The sequence below is a fragment of the Varanus komodoensis genome, unplaced genomic scaffold (assembly GCF_004798865.1).
Source record: "Varanus komodoensis strain SLA01 unplaced genomic scaffold, ASM479886v1 scaffold3, whole genome shotgun sequence".
NCBI lineage: Eukaryota > Metazoa > Chordata > Lepidosauria > Squamata > Varanidae > Varanus > Varanus komodoensis.
Window position 1 is genome coordinate 46,368,924 of NW_025335761.1, and position 18,924 is coordinate 46,387,847.

The 18,924-nt window shown below is 44.0% G+C and overlaps 1 protein-coding gene across 3 annotated transcripts in view; it reads left to right on the forward strand.

Annotated features, from left to right (window-relative positions):
- UNC79 (unc-79 homolog, NALCN channel complex subunit) overlaps positions 1-18,924 on the forward strand; it is a 157,606-nt gene that overhangs the window by 79,881 nt on the left and 58,801 nt on the right. For 2 of the 3 annotated variants that reach the window (XM_044436415.1, XM_044436416.1), the window contains 5 exons: positions 5,837-6,019; positions 7,998-8,160; positions 10,406-10,555; positions 12,028-13,251; positions 14,431-14,538. In XM_044436415.1, the coding sequence (XP_044292350.1) occupies positions 5,837-6,019; positions 7,998-8,160; positions 10,406-10,555; positions 12,028-13,251; positions 14,431-14,538 (1,828 nt within the window). The remainder of the gene's footprint in view (positions 1-5,836; positions 6,020-7,997; positions 8,161-10,405; positions 10,556-12,027; positions 13,252-14,430; positions 14,539-18,924) is intronic. The other variant, XM_044436417.1, reaches the window with a different exon arrangement.

Genomic DNA, 18,924 nt, shown 5'->3' on the forward strand with positions numbered 1-18,924 from the left:
AATAAAAACTAAACTAACATAATTGAGACTAAAATATAATATATATCTGTATTTATATGCACTGTACTATATCTACATAGTGAAGTATATAGCAAGTTAAAAGATCTAAGAAAATAAAAAGATTTTTCTGTTTGATGCCGATGATGATGATGTAGGCACCATATAGGCTTTCCTGGGGAGGGCATTTGATGGGGGGGGGTTACTATTGCACAGACTCCGCCTCCTCATAGTCACTTTACTTAAAGGCAGACGGGGCTACAGTCAGAAGCACTTGAGAGGAAAAGAAAATAGGAGATAAGGCAGAATCTTCACACTCAAAACAAAATGTTTGGACATTTTGGAGTTGGCTTACCTCTAAGAACTTGATGGGACTTGATGCACCCTGATGAGCCTGGAGAATCAGCTCACTGTGTTGAAGGTGGGAGATCAGTTGAGTTACTCCAGGCAAGATTTGCAGCCTAGACTTGGTTTGCCAGGCCTTCTGACTACCTAGAGCACTGCTGGTGCAGAAGGAATGGTGGTCGACCCTGATTGCTGGAGGTTTTAGTTTGAGAAACATTCCACCACTAAAACCACCACCAATGTTTCACTAGCAGTCCCTGCCTGTATTGCTACCTTCACTTTAAAGGCGAAGATGGGGATGCCCCTGCTTATCCTGCAATCAACAGCTGAACCGGGCCATTCACCCATGCAAAATATTGTTTGATGCTGCAGTTGTCTAGTTATAACTTGCTGTGTGCAGTTTCAAAGCTTGTTGATGGCAGAAAATTGGCTCTAGATGAAAGATATTTGTGTTCTCTTGCCAACCCTGTCATGGTTTGGTGTCATAGAAGCTTTTAACATTTTGGATTGATGCAATGAAATAATTTGCAAGGTGCATTCATAGGTTATAAATTAGCAGGGCCTTAAAAAATAATGTTATGAAAACTTCTACCGGAGGCTGATCTACTTGCTGCAGATCCAAGAAATGACTGTGGCTCTTCTGCAAGCAGAGCGATTCCATGTGCAAGAGGGCTGGCCACAGTGGACAAAAGTGGCAGAGGGAATCCTCACGCAGTTAGATGCAAGAGAAACAAAACCAGTGTCTTACTGTTCAGTTTGAGGTTGAAATGTTATCTTTAGGAAAGCCTAGTTTCTAAAGCATGTTTCTTTCTTATATCCAGAAATATGGCAACTGCTTATTTGAAAGGTATGTGCCATGACATTCCCTTGAGCCAGAGGTGCACAATCTTTTGGGCCTTTAAGGCTGCAGTGGGTGCTGCAGGGTGTGTGCACACATCTGTGAAACCTGCACATCACCCAGACTCATGGTAGCAGCAACACATACCAGTCTTGACGCAACAACATCTGTTTCTCCTTCCCCCAGCCACCCCCAACTAATCGGCTCTCCTGAAAAGGGGGGAAATGCTCCAGATGTGTTCTGTGGGTCCTTGCCTGGGGCATCCTATGGCACTGGCAGAAACCTTAAGCAATTTTCCATGCTCCAAGGACACTCTAGGAATAGATTGCAATCATAAGGCTAGATACGTAGAACCTATTCCTAGAGAGGTTCTCACTTTATTTTGCATTGGTGGATGCTGGTGCCCTGGGACCAACAGTTTCATGGCTGCTCTTTGGCCCTCAGGTTGCAGTTTTTGCACCTCTATTTAGACAGGCTGATTTTATTTATTTATTTATTTATTTATTTATTTGTATGTGTATTTATAGGCTGCCTATAACTGCCAAGGCCTTCCTAGGTGGTTTACAATACATAAAACAAGTAGTTGCATCAAGGAATCAGCCTATTGTTTATTTTAGTGTCTAGGACTTTCCTAGAATGTTTCTAGAACATTATATGTCTGTCTCCATGCCTTGAGTATTAATGATATAGTGGCTTGTTTACTTTTAGATGTACACAGATGTGTTGTGTTGATTGCAACGGCCGCTAAGAAAATTTGAGCAAGTATTGTGAAGAAATGTCTGTGGATTATAAAAGTAACTCTCTATTTTTTTTTTTAAACATTTTTATGCTGCCCCATTCGCTGAAGCCTTGGGGCGGCCTACAACAATAAATTAAAAGTAACTATAATATAAATTACAATAAATATAAACATTAAATTATATTAACATTAAATATTTAATTAATTACATTAATTACATTAAATTAAATTAACATTAAATTATAAACATTAAATTAAAAATACGAAAAACTATTCTGAGCTAGTTAAGTGGAAGTAAATAGTGGAGGCTTTTATGAAGGATACATTTTAGTCATGCGCTTTATGTTAAACAAGAAGCTTGGCTTCTCATGCTTTATGCCTCTATTTCAGGTGTTTTCTACTGTTTGCAATAGCTCATGGCTGTATGGAGCACACATTTTACAGTGCAATGTTTGGCTGTTACTCTAATGACAAGAAGTGGGGTCCTGTATAAACCAGAGAGCATTCAGATGCTAGTCCAGCAGAGGGTAGTGTCGGGTAACTTTATGTGAAAGCAAACGTAGCTGTGCTCTGCCTGGTAGCATTCGGTGCAGCGCTGCATCGTCAGGCCCTAGCAGGAGCCTGACCTCCAGCCCGTCTGTAGCCCGGTCTACCCTCTTGGCTGCTGAGTTGGCCGCTGTTGGAACTGAATGCCAGACTCTTGGCTCAGATCCACTCCATTCACCGTGGACAACATAATCTGAACTGTAAGGAATTCTGAAGGCAACTAATGCACAGAGCATGATGGGCAGGCACACCGGGAGATTTTGCTGTCGCACAGGCCCCCAGTAAGTGTCCACTGATGGGCCAGGCTCCCTTGCCTGGCTGCAGTGGGAGCCCTGGCTGACAAGGGCCCAACAGCCTTTGGACAGAAGCTAAAGGACGTTGTGGGAACTTAAAGGAACAGACAGAGCCAGCCATCCAGTGCTACCTGCTCTGTCAGGCCAGGCATTTTTTTTTGAACTGTGGGGAGGTGGCCATCAGTAGTGGGCCCTGCTGAGGTCCTGGGCTCCTGAAGCTACTGCTGGATGCCCTGTGTTCGTCTCCGTGTCTCGCCATGCTTGTGCTACCAGAGCCTTCAGTTCCCTTATTCTGTGGACAAAGATGCATGGACCTGTATCCTGCTCCCCTAAATTTCCTCTTCTCTCCTTTTTTTTTGTTCACAAATAATTAAAATCAGTTTTCAATTTTGGCTTTAAAAAGTCTGCAAACCAGATGAATGCCCCCTACTTTGGGGGTTCCCCCTCCCAGAACCTTTTAGGCTGGCTCTGAGCTTGGCTGTGCATCTTACTAGAAGCAGCGAACAGCAGACACGAGAGAGCTTTTGCATCTCTTGTACATACAAAATTACTTTCCCTCTTTGTATGTAATCTTTCTAGACAGTAACTCTATTCAGGCACTAAGCATCTGTGTTTTATGTCAGTCTGTTCAGATGTTCATTTACATATCTGTGATACTTCTGTACTGCTTAATATAATAAAATCCCAAAGTGGTTCATATATAAATATTAAAACCACATTTAGAATAGAATGCCAATTACCATCATAGTACCAAGCAAAATAAAGAACAGGAAAATGCAGCAGAATATTAATTTAATCACCACCATAGAAAGCCCGAGTGAATAAAAGAGGTTTGAAGAGGTGTTTGAAGCATATCCCATCTTTTGCCTTCTGAACTGCTCGGGGTGGGTTTCCAGAGGGTGGGTGCTGCTCCTGGAAAGCCTGCAATGAAGCTGTTACATGCTGATACTCTCTTAGTTCAAATACCAGCAAGGCCTCCTCAGGTGATCTGAAAGGTCAGCTGGTTATATATGAGGGAGGGAAGGAGGCAAAAACTTAACCTTGAACACGGCCCGGTGACTAAAAGGTAGCCAGTGTGGTTCCTCTAAAGCAGGTGTTGTGTGGGCATGGTTGGGTGTCCCAGCAAGCACCCAGCTGCAGCTTCCGAGTCAGACACAAGGGCAGCCTCGTGTCATGCTTTCCCAGTGAGGACAGGGATTCTGATTGAGCAGGGTTCCCATCCCCATGAAGGGAGCCTACCACATAGACCTCTGAGCCTGAGTAAGCTCCCTTCAGACTGGCTGCAGATGAAGCTGCCAAGCACAAATCTGCCCATGTCCTCCTGCGTTTGCTGCCCATTGGCACGTACCACAAAGGTCTTGTCCTGTGGTCCCCACCCCTGCTGACACTGCTACCCCATTGCCAGTTATCAGCATATGCTCTGGAACCCACACAATTAGGCTCCCAACAGCTCTCCAAATGGCTCCTCAGTGGGCTTTCAGGAGCCTGATCCTACAGGAAAAAAACAGTTGCCCACCCCAGGACTAGTGCTGGTCCTATAATTGGAACATTCACTTTTCGCCATTGAGAGATGGGCAAGTCCCTCTTTTGTGCCTCACGTCAGAAATGTGTAGTGTTTATAAATCTGAGTCACTCATGTGCCTACTTTGACCTGCTTGCTTCTTGCCATGGGCAAAGCCAAGTTCCACAGTGTCCTTAGTAGGTGGTGGTGCAAAACTACAGCTTGATTCTGAAGGCTAGTGATCACTGTTCCAAACTTAAGATTCTTGTTTAATTCTCTCTTTGCTTCCCCTTGTTTCTTTTCATGCCTACCGTATTTCCCTGAAAATAAGACCTCACCAGAAAATAAGCCCTAGCATGATTTTTCAGGATGCTCATAATATAAGCCCTACCCTAAAATAAGCCCCAGTTAAGATCGTCAGCCAGACGGACACATTTAGTACGTCTGTTGCAACACAATTCGGGGTTTGGAGAGTTATGACGATGTACTAGAGGAAGATGCCATGACTGTATTTGAAGAAATGTAGATTTTTGTACATGAAGAAATGAATAAATGTAGACTGTTGTACATGAAAAAAATAAGACATCACCTGAAAATAAGCCCTAGTGCGTCTTTTGGAGCAAAAATTAATGTAAAACCCGGTCTTATTTTGGGGGAAACATGGTATTTGACTTCAAATGGAACTTCTAGAAAACTTTCCTCTTGTGAAGCGCCACCATGGTCTTCTATATTTAAAAATGGCACTTAAAATAGCTGCTCTGTGTTACGCATGTACAAGATGTTCATTTCCTCTGCTTGACTCATACTTTGCCCTGGCAAGTTGAGCAATGAGCTTTGGAAGTTTTGGCCTGTGGCACGTTTTCAGACATTTTTCAGGGGATCATGGGAATTTGGTCTTTAATGTCAAAGAACACTCAGCCCTGCTGATCCAAATTAGCTCTTGCCAGTCAATACAGCCCCAGTGAATTTGTCAATTTGCCACCCAATTCTATATGTGCTTGCTAAAAAATTGCTCCTGTGTTCAGTGGGGCTGTATCATTGGAAAGTGTGCATGGGGTGGCCTGAAGCAGGAGTGTTATGCCTCTTTCAGCCCAAGGGCTGAATTCCATCCCAGAGAAGCTCTTTGGGCCTGCGTTCCAGGGGTGGGTGGGGCCAGGATCAAAGGGGGTGGAGCTTAAGGTAAAAGGGGCCTGGCCAAAATGCCAGCCTGTCTGAGCTTAAAACTCTTACTGGGGTTTAAATAGCTAGGCCCTGGGGTTTCAGGCACTTCAGCCTTTTAGAACAGGCACAAAACTGCACAAACTGCACAAAAAATGGGAAAATACCAAAGGACTGGTGGTAAGGAAAATGGGGTAGGCCAAAGGAAGGGCCCCCTGGGAAACCTCCCAGGCTGGATTTAGCCTCTGGACTGGAGGTTCTGTGCTGCTGCCCTCAAGCTTTAGTTGATTGCTCTACCCATTTAAAGCTTGCATCATATTTGCTAAGATTGTATAGAAATCCAATTTGCTGGTACTCGTATGAAAAAGATTTATTTTTTAAAATAAGTGTTCTAAATTTTAATGTGATGTTGCTTTTAGGTGATGGACTATAATATCAACCTGGGAAAGCACCTCCTCCCTTTGGTGGCGCATGTGCTGAGGTACTCTGCATGCCCTCAGCTCAGGCATTACTTCCAGCAGCCTCCCCGCTGCTCCCTGTGGTCCCTCAAGCCTCACACCCGGCCGATGTGGCTGAAGGCATTGCTGGTCATCCTGTATAAGGTGAGAGTCTCCGTGCTGCTTCAGGGAAGCTTTCCCACCTTCGTGGCCATCTGCAGCTGGCATGAATGCTGCGTAGTGTTGTGAGCTAGGTGTCCCCTCCCAAGCAAGACAGTCACTTCAGCAGTTCTTGGAAGAGTCTATTCTACACAGGAGTCTGGGCATTTGCAAGCCTCAGAGCACACACAAGGAGAAGTGTTGACCCCTCTCTGCCCCGCTTTACCCAAAGCTTTGCTTATGAACTCTTCAGGGCTAGACTCTGGAAGGAGGTGTGTCTTCACTCACTCTGAGCTTCTGATTGGTCCAGCCTGCAGTTGTGATGACGGGCCCTTGCGTCCATGTCTTAAGGGGGGTCATGTTCTCCCTCTGAGAATTCTCCCCCCCCTCATCCTTCACCTGCCATGTTCCCACAAGTGGGAGGGAGACTGGGCCCCAAGACTGTCCTTGGACTCCTTTGATCCAGAGCTGGCTCAGGCTGGCACAATGGGAGGGTTTGACCAGATGTGGGCCTGTCAGTCACAACAATGGTAACAGAGTGAACTCTGAGCCACATCTGGTTCAGCCATCCCCTCGTCCTCAAAGTGTGAGCTATCATCCCCACCAAAACCAGCCATCTCTCATGTGCACCGGGGAATCTCATCCAAGTACGCATGCCTGCCACACAGGATGGAGACTGGGAAAGGAGTGGGCGTGCGCATGCCACATGTGTTCCAAGGGGCTGCCTAATGACCCCAGTTCGTTAGCTGTCTGCCTTTTTACCAGAAGCACAGCAATCCAACAGGGTGGCGAGAGAGAGAAGGTAAGAGGAGGGAGAGAGAAGGGAGACGGAGAGAGAAGATGCAGTGGACAAGGTGCATGTCCTAATTCCCTGCCAGGCTTGTGGTAGCTAGGCAAACGCTGGGTGGGTGGGTCTCTGGTTTACACTTTATCCCTAGACCATTTCTGGTTGCTTTTATTTGTTTTTGTAATTTTCCTTTTCCTTTTCTAAGCTTTTCTTCTCCAGCTTTCATATAGCTCTCCTCCACCACCACCACCACCATATTCCTGGGACATATCAGGGGAATGGGAGACCTTTGGTTCTTCTTGAGCCAAAGCCTCCCTTTCTGCATCCCCAGCACAACCTGGCAGGGCAACCTTTTTGCTCTGTCTGCCAATGGTGTAGCAGTGATGGGTCATCCCACCGACACAAAGAGAAGGCTTCTGAGGGTGGACCTCCTCCTCTGCCAATGCCAAGAGAAGGAGTTCTGCAGACTCTCTTAATTGAAATTGACCTGCTTGAAAGACTGCATTCTCCCATATAGGATCCCAGATTTTAAGATCTTCCAGGGAGGCCTCTCTCTTGGCTTCCCAATGGACGCCCATTTAGTCAGGACACAGAAAGGGGCCTCCCTGGTGGCCATTCCCCCACTGTGGAAATCTCTGCCAAGAGAGGTAAGGTTCTATCCCTTCCATCAAGAAATAAATACTTTTTAAAATTCAAGCAGACATTTAGGACATAAAAAATTTAGTTGCTGATGTCAATTCTATTGGGTTGGATGCTGTTATATATATTCTATAATTGTGCTTTTAATTGTATTTTAACACTTTCAATTTTTATTATTCTTTAAGTTCAGTTTATTTTAATCTACGTTTTTATTTCTGCTAACCAACTTAATCACCACTTTTGGATGCAAAGTTGGGGTATAAATCAAATAAAAATATATTTCTTAAATGCAAATAAATTTGCATCAGCCTCAATTAAAGTGATTTTTCATCATAAACCAGTGTTTAATATACAAAATATTCAACTTATTATCAAAAGAAAAGGATGATCTATTTGTTTTTAAAATTTATTTCTTATTCCAAAATACAGAAATTAATTCCTTAATATTTAACCCCATTTATTAAAATTTTCCTTACTGAACGCTTGTCAGATGGCAGAAGAATATGCAAGGAATCTTACATGAAAATACCTTCTTTCCTTTTTCTTGTTGTTGGTCAGTATCCTTACAGAGACTGTGACATCACCAAAGTCATGTTGTATCTCATCCATATAACAGTCAACACACTAAATGCCCAGTATCACAGCTGCAAGCCTCATGCCTCAGCAGGTCCTTTGTACAGTGACAACAGCAACATAAGCAGATACAGTGAGAAGGAAAAAGGTATTATATAATGTGTTGGTATTTTATAAAGCGTGTAGAAATTGTATGTATGATTTGATGTTCTGTTTAATGGAGAGAAAGAACCAGGTGCGGAACACATGCAGATGTGAAAATAATAAAATAGATACCTAAGTATTTTCATAATTATACAAGAAAATGAAATGAATGAGGAATGGGAACAAGAATTCTGAAGAGATTTGATCCAATGTGAAGTGAAGATAAGTATTGCTAGCAAGAAAATAGACTAGCATGTAAAATATTAGCATTTTCAAATACCATTGGATTAGGATACTGATTCATAATTTACCAGTATCACTGTAAGCAAGGCAGAGAATATATGCTACAAAGTGTGCTGATGACAGACAGAACTTTAATTCACTTGCTAGTTTATAGTATTTGAGTTTGAGAAAGCAGAGACTTCCTTTTTACCCAGTATTAGACTTGATACCTCAAGCTGATCCAGTGTCACTTTTAATAAAATCTTCTGAAGATGTGCTTGAGAGACTATCCTAGGAGGACAAAGGGAAATGGGTAAAAATAGACAGCTTTATATGGTTTTCTTTTTTTCCCTCATTTGTGCCCACATCAATACCTTTTCTGCTTTACTGCACATTTGTGCGTTTGAAGAAACAAAGAATAAAAGAACCGCTGTGGCCAGCTGAATTCATTCCTCCTGGGCAAATCATGTAATCTTCCAGGGCCAGGTTTTATAGTAGCTGAATTCATTTGGTCAACAAGAGCTGTTGGTGGGGGGGAGCTTCTCTGAGACTATGGCGGCATCTGGATTGGGGGAGGCAATGGTACCTCTTGGTAGCTTTTCCCACCTGGGCTGCTGGGCTGATTCAGCAGACACTTCTTTACTCCAGGTGGGCCTGGAAAAACCCTTCCTGAAACCTTGGAGAGCCCCTGGTTGTCTAGTGCTGGGCCACCTCCTCTGTTCCTTTGCATATTTCAGAAGGAAGTCCTCCATTTCCAGGAAGCTGCTGCTTGACGTGCTGTCCAGCTTCAGTCTGCTTTAAAGTTGCAGGACAGTTACTGGATGCAATCAATCCATTGATTAATCTTGGCCCTGGTACTCTCTCTTTGCCCAAGTTATATAGAAGGAGTGTGGTGAAGGTAAAATGAGGAGCGGACATGTTGGCTGCCCTGAGTTCTTTGAATGTCCAAAATTTAATCAGAAATGCACACTTCAGCATGTTGTTCTGGGATGTTTCAGTTGCATTTCAGAAGTGTTTTCTAGTTCCCACCAGAGAGCAGACACCAGATTCCTATGATGGGAGCCTGGACTCTGTCTTTTTGACAGCAGGGCAACTCTGGTCCAGAGCCTCTAGCTACAGTAACTCCAACAGTAGGACCAGCGCATAATGTTTATTTAATTTATTTATTTAACGTTTTCTATCCTGTCCTATTACAAAAAGGCTCAGGATGGTCCTCTGCCTGAGGTCAAGAACAAGTCTCTGTCCCTGGTCAACATACAGAAACTGACTAGGCTGACAGCTGAATCTTATTTTGATTCTAGGGTGAGCATCGCATCCTCCTGAGGACAGCAGTCTAGCTTAATAAATAAATAATATTCATTATTATTATTACTGATGGTAGTAGTAGTAGTAGTATAGTAGTAGTATTTGTACTATTGCATTTATACCCTGACTTTCTTCCTCTTGGAAGGAATCCAATTCAGCTAACAAAGTTTTATTCTCAAAACAGCAACACTTTGAGGCAGATTAGGCCATCAGGCCAAGAGTCTATGACTTGACCCAAAGTCATTCAGGGAGCTCCATGGCTGAGTGGGACTAGAACCCAGATCTCCCGAGTACCAGCCCAACATCCCAATCACTGTGCCAGCTTGGCTTAGTAGCTGCAGGGCAGGCTGTGTGGCCCACACAGTTCCGACGGTTTCCCACCACTGCCTAACAGTAGGGGCGGCCCTGTCTAACAGCCATCTTAGAAGCAACTTGGGATATTTCTTCCCACACTGGTTTAGGAAGCAGGCGGCCCTTCCTGTAAATGTCAGTTCTCATCTCCCCAACAGTTCTGTTTGCATATTCTTTACCACAAGGGAGTCATGCTGTACATTTGCATAGTATTTCTGGGATGCAGCTTCAGTAAATCTTATTTGAAAACATTTGACCTTGTTCAAGATGTGAGGATCAGTATGTAGCAGACACTTTTGATCAATAAAATTGTTTCCTGGGTGATACGTTTCATTTTGCTGCAGAATAATACTTTTTTCACTTTCAAGCAGAGGAAGACAGTGTCTTTGATGAATCTGACATTCATGATACACCAACTGGAACAGGCAATAAAGAGTCACAAACTTTCTTTGCAAGGCTGAAAAGAATTGGGGGCAGCAAAATGGTGAAATACCAGCCAGTTGATATGAATGCTCAGAGAAGTATGTCATTTTTTCTTAATTTAAATGAATTCTTTCATGCTAGATCTATCTATTTGTCAGTTCCAAAACATTTAACTTAACAGGCTTGTATATCAGGTTCTGGACTATAACATGACACGGGCAAACAAAAATTGCAAGTATTAGATGTATAGTTATGTATACCTTGACCTAATTAGCATAGTGCCCTCGACCTTGTGCATAAGCATGAGAAAATGCATATCACGTAGGAGACTTTCTTGGTTATCCATTTCAACCCTCTGCTTGGTGCAAGAAAGTTGGACCTGAGGACCCTGAACAACCAAAGATCTCCACTGAGGGAAAAACCACCATCCTTTTAATTAATTGACTCCATTTCCAAACTGCTTTTACCAATAAGAAGGTTCTCTTAACCATTGATGGAAACCTGCCCACTTATAACTTAAGGCCTTTAGATCCTATCCTCCGAGGCAGTGGAAAAGAAATCTTCAGCCTTTTTTGTGTGATGCCCCTTAAGCTCCTTGAAATGCTGTCATGTTCTCCCCACTCCACCCCTCCTGTCTTCCATTCTCCAGGCCAAACATCCCCATATCTTTTCAGTCTTCCATTGGACCATGTTTCCTCATTACTTTAATGTGTGGGGTCAGGTGGGGAGCTTGTGCCTGATGAACAGGCATGTTCCTGCTCCCTTGTTCTGTTTAATTTGGAGCCTTGCATGAATTGCCCCCTTTGGTTGTTGCGAATGAGTTACCTGGTCATACTGGGCTCCCAGATCCTAGACTTGTTTATCCTTGACTGTCTTTCTCAAAGATGTGTTGCAATAGATGTAGCTGGTAACAGCATTAATTTTGGGGTTGCTGCAGCACAAACCTTTGTTTAATTTATCGGTTTGTATTCCTTCATTCTAATTAATTTGCATGTTTCACCTTTTCCTCTCCTCACCTGCCTCTTAATTTCAGGCACCTACCTCAGCAGGTAGGACTATGTAATTATCCCAATCTGGCAAGGGTGATCCATGCATTTTGCCAATTTATTTATTTTTTTAATGGAATCCAATATGAATTCAGAATCTAATATGGATTCTGGTGCACATCCCCAGCTTTCTCACAATGCACATCTGAGTGCTATACTTTGTGCATTGCATTTTTAAGAATCCTGTCATATCAAGAAAATGGCATCAGAATGGACAGCATTCCAGCAGATCCTGAGTCATGAATCCTGTAAACACTGAGAAAATTGATGAGCCAGATTTGATGCACCACCATTCAAGTTGCCATTTGTACTTTGTTGACATCTTGTATGACAAAATCTTGGAAATCTCAACTTGGGCCAGTCTCAAGCCAGTATTGTTGATATGTGGAAATATCCACATTCCTTCAATGTAATTCTAAAATTAAAAAGCAGACCTTGCATCTAAAATGACCAGTAGTGCTTAATGGTGAAAGGCAAGAGTGGCCACTGAGAAAAATAGTACTAGTTTTTTCTGTTTTGACCAGGTGAAATAGAACTGGCTGAATACAGAGAAACTGGTGTATTGCAAGACAATATTCTGCGCTGCGTGAGAGAAGAAAGCATTCAGAAAAAGAAACTGCGCTCTCTAAAACAAAAATCTCTTGACATAGGAAATGCAGACTCCCTGTTGTTTACATTAGACGAGCACCGTCGGAAGTCATGCATAGACCGCTGTGATTTGGAGAAGCCACCTGTCACCTCTGCTTATACCACACTGAGGCAGAATGATTATGGACGACCTCGGCAAAATTCCTCCACCAAGGCAGAAGAGGAGGATGTGGGGGAGAAGGAGAGCCCCGCTATCATCCCAGAGAAAATCCATGCAAGGCGGAAACCTATAATACCAGAAGTCAGGTTGAACTGCATGGAACCATACGAAGTGAAAGTAGATTCCCCAGCTAAATCCCTTCCTCCTAAGGAGGACTTAGATCTCATAGACCTTTCCTCTGATTCGACATCAGGGCCTGAGAAGCAATCTGTTGTTTCCAATTCAGACAGTGATTCTTTGGTGTTTGAGCCTCTCCCGCCTCTCAGAATAGTGGAAAGTGATGAAGAAGAAACAGATGTCACAAGCCAGCTGAATGAGGGTGTCCCAGTCAAGTCGGCTGTTTCCTCCCCATCAAGTCCAACCAGCATCTCTGTGCTCAGTTTCAGCTTAACCCCCTTGGTACAGTTCAGCATTGAAGACTGCTCCAAAGATGCCACCCCTTCTGCAACTAGTGCTGTTGTGTCATTTGCTGAAGATGATGTGCCCTCCACTGTCCCCGAAGCTGTAAAAGATATTGCTGAGTTAGACAAACCAGAAGAGGTTCCAGGGGCACCCACTGGCAGCCCTCTGACGCTCAAGCAGAAACGTGATCTTCTGCAAAAGTCCTTTGCTCTTCCAGAGATGTCCATTGATGACAACTCTGAGTTATACATAGAAGAAAACAAACCTCCAGGCCCCTTACCCAGTTCAAGTGGGAAAACCGTCTTCATTAAGGTCCCTGAGGATTCTGAGAACCAAACAGAAAGTGATAAGCAGGACGCCAGTGCAGAATCTGATACAGAACAGAAGCAGGAAGAAGAAACGGAAGAGTCAGAATTTAAGATCCAGATTGTTCCCAGGCAGAGGAAGCAAAGAAAGATCGCTGTGAGTGCCATCCAGAGAGAATACCTTGATATTTCCTTCAACATCTTAGACAAGCTGGGCGAGCAGAAAGAGACAGGTGAGCAGAATCTGGGGTTGTCCATCTGAAAATGCTTTTCATGCTGCTGTTTTAGAGGAAAGAGAGAAATTCTTACACTGCTCTCCCCAACAGTGATGGGAGTGAATTTGCAATTGGGCTAGTTTGTAATAGAATCTTCCCAGTTCAAAAAGCCTCATACTTGGATATAGCTCACAATTCAAAGATCCTTGATGATAATCAGCCCTCCCTGCCGGCTCACTGTCTCCTTTTCCTGGGAAAGTGCCCTATCTTTGAGAAAAAGGAAGTGGTAACTTGCAGGACAGAGGGCTCACTAGAAACAAGAAGTCTTTCTAAAGTCAGTTTGGAAGGCAGATGAAAGAACAAATCCTGTGCTTCCTGGATTCCAAACCCTGGTCAGAAGAATTAGTTCCAGTAGGTCAGGTTTGTGTTTTCTAAAGTGAGTCCTGCCTGCCACCAGTTGTTCCTGGTTTGATTGCAAAGATCTGTATTACTGCAATGTTCTCTTTGTGGGGTTGTCTTTAGGGTTGATCTGGAAGCAGGAGTTGCTAGCGTGGGAACAACTTTTGGGAAAGGAACTGCATTGGATGCCTATTTGTTACTGGGCCAGGTTTAAGATTTTGGTGCTAATGTATTAAGCACTAAGCAAACTGGGGCTTTGAAGTTACTTGGCAGAGCATGTCCTTCCTTACCAACTTATCTGATTGTTGAAATCATCAAAGGACATGCTTTTGTTGGTTCCACTTAGAACTGTGTCCTCTGTGACATCTACCAAGAGAAGAGACTTCTTTGGGGTGGCCCCATTGCTACAGGACTCCCTGGCAGGGTTGGTCAGGCAGGCACCAACATTGTGCTGCCTCCAGCACCTCCTGAAAATGTCATTTTGGGAAGCTTTCTTGGGTCGAAGAATCAATTTTCACTAATGTTCTGTTTTTAATGTTTTAATACTTTTGTCTTTAAGTAGTTGCTATCCATTCTCCAGCAGTTTTTGCAGAAGCTAATGTCAAAATGCTGTGGGAAGGAAAAGCCCCTTTCTTCTTCCAAAGCGTCATATTTCTCCAGAATTTGTGGTGGCAAAAGATGACACTGGAGGAGAAAAAGCTTGAAAAAATTGATGGAGAAAGGGAAGTTGATGAATACTTGTCTTCAGATTTTCCAGAAAGAGGGATCCTGAGTTCAAGCACTGGTTTTTCCTTGCAGATGCTTCAGGAAAAGCACTTTCAACCCTAGAAATGCCGAGGGAATCTTCTTCTGCACCAACACTTGAAGCGGGCGCACCGGAGACAAGTAGCCACGCGTCCATATCAAGTAAGCTTTTCCTCCTGGCTTTGAGGAGCAAAAGCTGCCACAGTTGTGCTTCTTACTACGTTTCAACATCTGGTGCATTGCTGTCCTCTGCTAATTTATGCTTGACTGAAAGTTTATGCACATTATGTGTGCATCCCAGTTATAATTAACTCAGCAACCACTGGAGGGCGACTGGCAATGGTAATGTAGTATTATGGCCAGGGAACATTTTAGATCAATCTCCCCCCCCCCCCCGCTCCCATACTTTTAATAGTGCCTTAAAATCATATTTATTGTGTATTATCCAAAGAAGCTATGTATTACTGTCAGCTACATTGGAGGCCCGCCAACAGTCAGACAGGTAGGATAAAAATACTGTAAATAAATAAATAATCACTAAGACTCTCAGACTTTTAGCTGTCTGCAGCCACGATCTTTCACAGTACAGATCCAGCTGGGTTGATGGCACAGGCACTTCCAGGGACAGCCCCACTTGGATCCTTTTGTTATCTACACCATTGTCAGCTGGGAGAGGTAGGAAGGGGTATTACTGTGGGCAAAACCACCACATTGTTTCCTGACTTGAGACACTCATCCTGAATGAGAGGAGAAGAGGAGCCATGCCAAGGAAAATGGCAATGTCTCCAACTCAGGACTACCTGAGCAGAACAGAAATATTTTTTTTCCTGGTGCTCTTTTCCTGGCTGCATACATCCAGATACCACCTTGGGCAAATTCAGTGTTAAAGCTGCGTTCATTTGGCCCAAGGTCCTAGTTTAGCCTGCTGTTTCCAGCCAGATGCTCATGGGAAGCCCACAGGTAGGGCATGGGCAGAATGGCAGCCTTCGCTCATGCTCCCCAGCAACTGGTGTCCAGAAGCCAGCCCGAGGCTCCAGGTTCTGATGGACCTGGCTCAGGTCTCCCTCTCCCTCAATAAATCTGGCTTCTCACTGGCATTGCCACCTGCTCCTGCTCCTCCACTTGCTGGCCATTGCTACTGTCTGCTTGCTTGCTAGGCAGAGAACCAGTCAGCATGCAGGCAGGGACGCATCCTGCTTCTCCTCAGCTCCTCCACCACCACTGTCTGGGCCAAGGTGAGAGTAAGCAGGTTGCAGTGATGAAGGGGAGTCTTAGGGCTGGGACCCCTTGGCAGGTGGAGGCGCCCTACTGGGCTGTTAGACATTCAGCTGGTGGTCCTGTGCAGCCATTCTGAGCCGCAAGCTTATCTTCCATTGTAGCACCTGCCTCTTGTTCCTGTCAGATAAATTATATGCCCATGAGAAGAAAGCTAAAACTGTTCAGGTTTTCATGGCCATGCATACAAGCTAAAAATAACATCCCAGTGAAAGAGAATTGCACATTATTTTTGAGGCTTTAAGAAGATGTGCATAAATCGCGTGGAAAAAAATGTGTGTCAGAAATCTGATTGCACTTCTTGGCAATCTTACCTGGGCCTCAAGTGCTGGGGTTTCCTTCCAGTGACTCCCTCCTCCATTTAATATCAAAGCTACCCTTGAGAAATCAGATAAGTAACTCTCAAAGAAGCCCAAACCCTGCTGTGCTAAAGAGGAATAACCCCACGAAAGGCTTTAATTTCCATTATAAAAGCCAAGAAAGAAGTTCAAAACAGCCAATTTCCTTGTTTTTGACAGTCATACGCACCCCAAGCAGTATTGTCTGCTTTGAAATTTTAATTGCTGTTCTTTCATTTGGGAAGTTCAGTGTTTGATAAACTGATAACGCTTTTATTTTTAACCATTGCACTAGGGGAAATGGAAATTATGTCTTCACCCAGTCAGATGCGAAAGGCTGCTACTGAACAATTCCATTTTTTAAAGGGAAAGAATCTGATTGGAATTGGAACTTATATCTATTTGAACAGCTCAAGTCAGGCTGGATAATTGTCTTGTCAGTGAATCAAAGCAGTGTTCTAAAAGTGCACCAGAGTACTGAAAGGAGAGCTCTGTATCTCTGTGGCAGGGGGCAATGCTTCTCATTGGAATGCATTTGTAATTCTTTCAATGCGCATTCAGTGGAAGGTGCCACTGAAGACATGAAACTGGCACTCACACCTGCTATGCTGCGCTCTGCCCTCTTTCACCCAAGAGAAAAGTCCAACCCTGGTGAGCTTTTCTACCCATGGACTGGAGTATGGACTGCCCTACGGTAGAGAATGGGACTTAAACAACCTTCCCTCTCTACAGAGGATACACACATTTTATCTGTCTGCCTGTCTGCATCTCTGTTTCTCTATTATTGCAGCAAATGAACAGCAGTAGAATTTGCACCAGTATATGAAACCAGTAACAGTAAATGTGCCATCTTATGCAAGCTTAGAAAGAAAAAGTAAAAAAGCATGCTGAGAGTTGTAATACTTTTTCTGCTTAAATATGTATAGGTCTCTGCCCTAAATGTATTTTTAATACAGCTGTTAAAGCAGGTACATTTACAAGTACTGAAAGATAAATGCATAATAAAATCCTCAATATATACAGTGTCAAATAAAACCATGCAAATCAACTAACCTGATCCAAGAGCTTAGCAATGCACAGGAGAAAGAATAAAGCACATCCCACAAGGATAAATCACTCTCCATTCCTCAAATGCAACACGGATTTCTTCACTATTAGTGATGAGTGTCAAGAGTAGGCATGATCAAGCACCTGTAGAAAGTCCACGCCTCCACATGGTCCACTAACACAATCCTCATGGATATGTTCCTCCTCTTCACCATTGCATCCTGCTTGCTCACCTGCTCTTTGCTGTGGTCCAGGCAAAGATGGTGGTAAGAAGGAAGAGGGGATGCATTCTTGCTGCTCTTGGGCCATCAGGAGGCAAATGTGAGCAAAAAGGAGGAGGAAAATGAAGAGCAGTATGAGCTAGTAGCAAGGGTGTCGAGAAGGTGTATTCACTAAGGGAGAGGGCTAATTGAAGTGTTCTTGCCAAAAGGCCTCCAAAAACCTCAAAAATTGCCGGTTGGCCTATGAACCCTTCTTGGCCCTGTCTGTCCCCACTGGTGGCCTTGCTCCCAGCAATCATCTGGGTCTTTTCCCTACTCTTACCTGGAGGGAGAGGAATCATATTCCGAGTTCTCCACCAAGCACCCTTTCCAGCACGATCTTAAGGCTTTTTCAAGCTCCATGGCAACGGGACAAGGCAAGTAAAAACTCTTGGCCTTTTGAAGTTAGTCTCTCTCCACTGAGCACCAAATTAGAATTGTAAGAACATAAAAGTGTTCTGTTTCCACTAGTGGCCAGCCAGATGCCTCTAGGAAATGTACAAGCAGGGTATTTATGATGCTTGTCCTCAGTGGCATGTTTCAAGTTTCGCTAGGACTGGTTCCCGAGTGGCTTCCTCCTGTTGTTTTACTGAAATTTTGGAATAGATTTATGAACCAAGGAGTCAGTGATAGAGCAACATATGGTCTGTTGATAAATCAGCAGTAGGAAACCTGCTGCCCTGCAAAGGTTTTGGGCCACAGCTGTCATTAGCCCAAGCCAGCATGGCCAGTGATCATGGATTATGGGATTCATAGTGCAAGACAATCCACAGGACTTTGGCTTTGCCTGTTTGTTTAGAGTGCTTTTATCCTGCTTTTCCTGATTATTTGTAAGCTGCACTGGAAGACTTTCTGGCTGAGGAGCAGGATAAAAATACTCTGCCCACAGGCTTGCGTTTGAACAAGACACCAAGGAAAAAGGAATAGGGAGGGAAGAGGGAAAGGGAATTCTTTCAGCAAAGATGGCAGAATGGTTCTGCTTCCCCTTCTCCCTCTCTCAATACGGCTTGCTGGAATGGTTGATAGTGGTGGTAGCAGCTGAGGAGCCCTTAAGAGGGAGGCCATTTAAACAAGGTGAGGGAAAGGCCTGGCTTCCCATTCTCATCTCCTTTAGCACAGCCTCAGGTTGCCTATTCTGTATAACAATCTACCTTATGCAGCATTTGGACTGCATATCCCGGTACTGTCAAGCCCGACTGGCTGCATTTCTTCTGACTGAGGTTTTCTCAGCCTTGTGATCTTTCAGCTGGAAATGGCCTGGGCTCCACCATGTGAGTTGGCTTCCTCACACACAGTTCCTCTCTTTCCACCTGCTCTCCCTGCTCATCCCCACATCCTTTTCAGAGGGTCCCTGAACCTTCTGGAGCACATTTGGGATGTGGGCATCGAGCCTGCAGTGGAAAGGGAATCTGTTTTGCCCACGGTGTCCATTCTGTGGGTGGTCAGACATCACTGGACATGACCCCATGGGATGAGTCTGGCCATGCAAAAGTGAGCCAAAGTCCATGCTCTGAGTACAAGCAGATAGTGCTGATTAAAAGTCCTTTAACTGTCCTGATTAAAATGCTGTAGGTAAGCAGGTAGTGCTCAATATGGAAAGGAAAGCAGTGATTCTCAGGCAATATTTA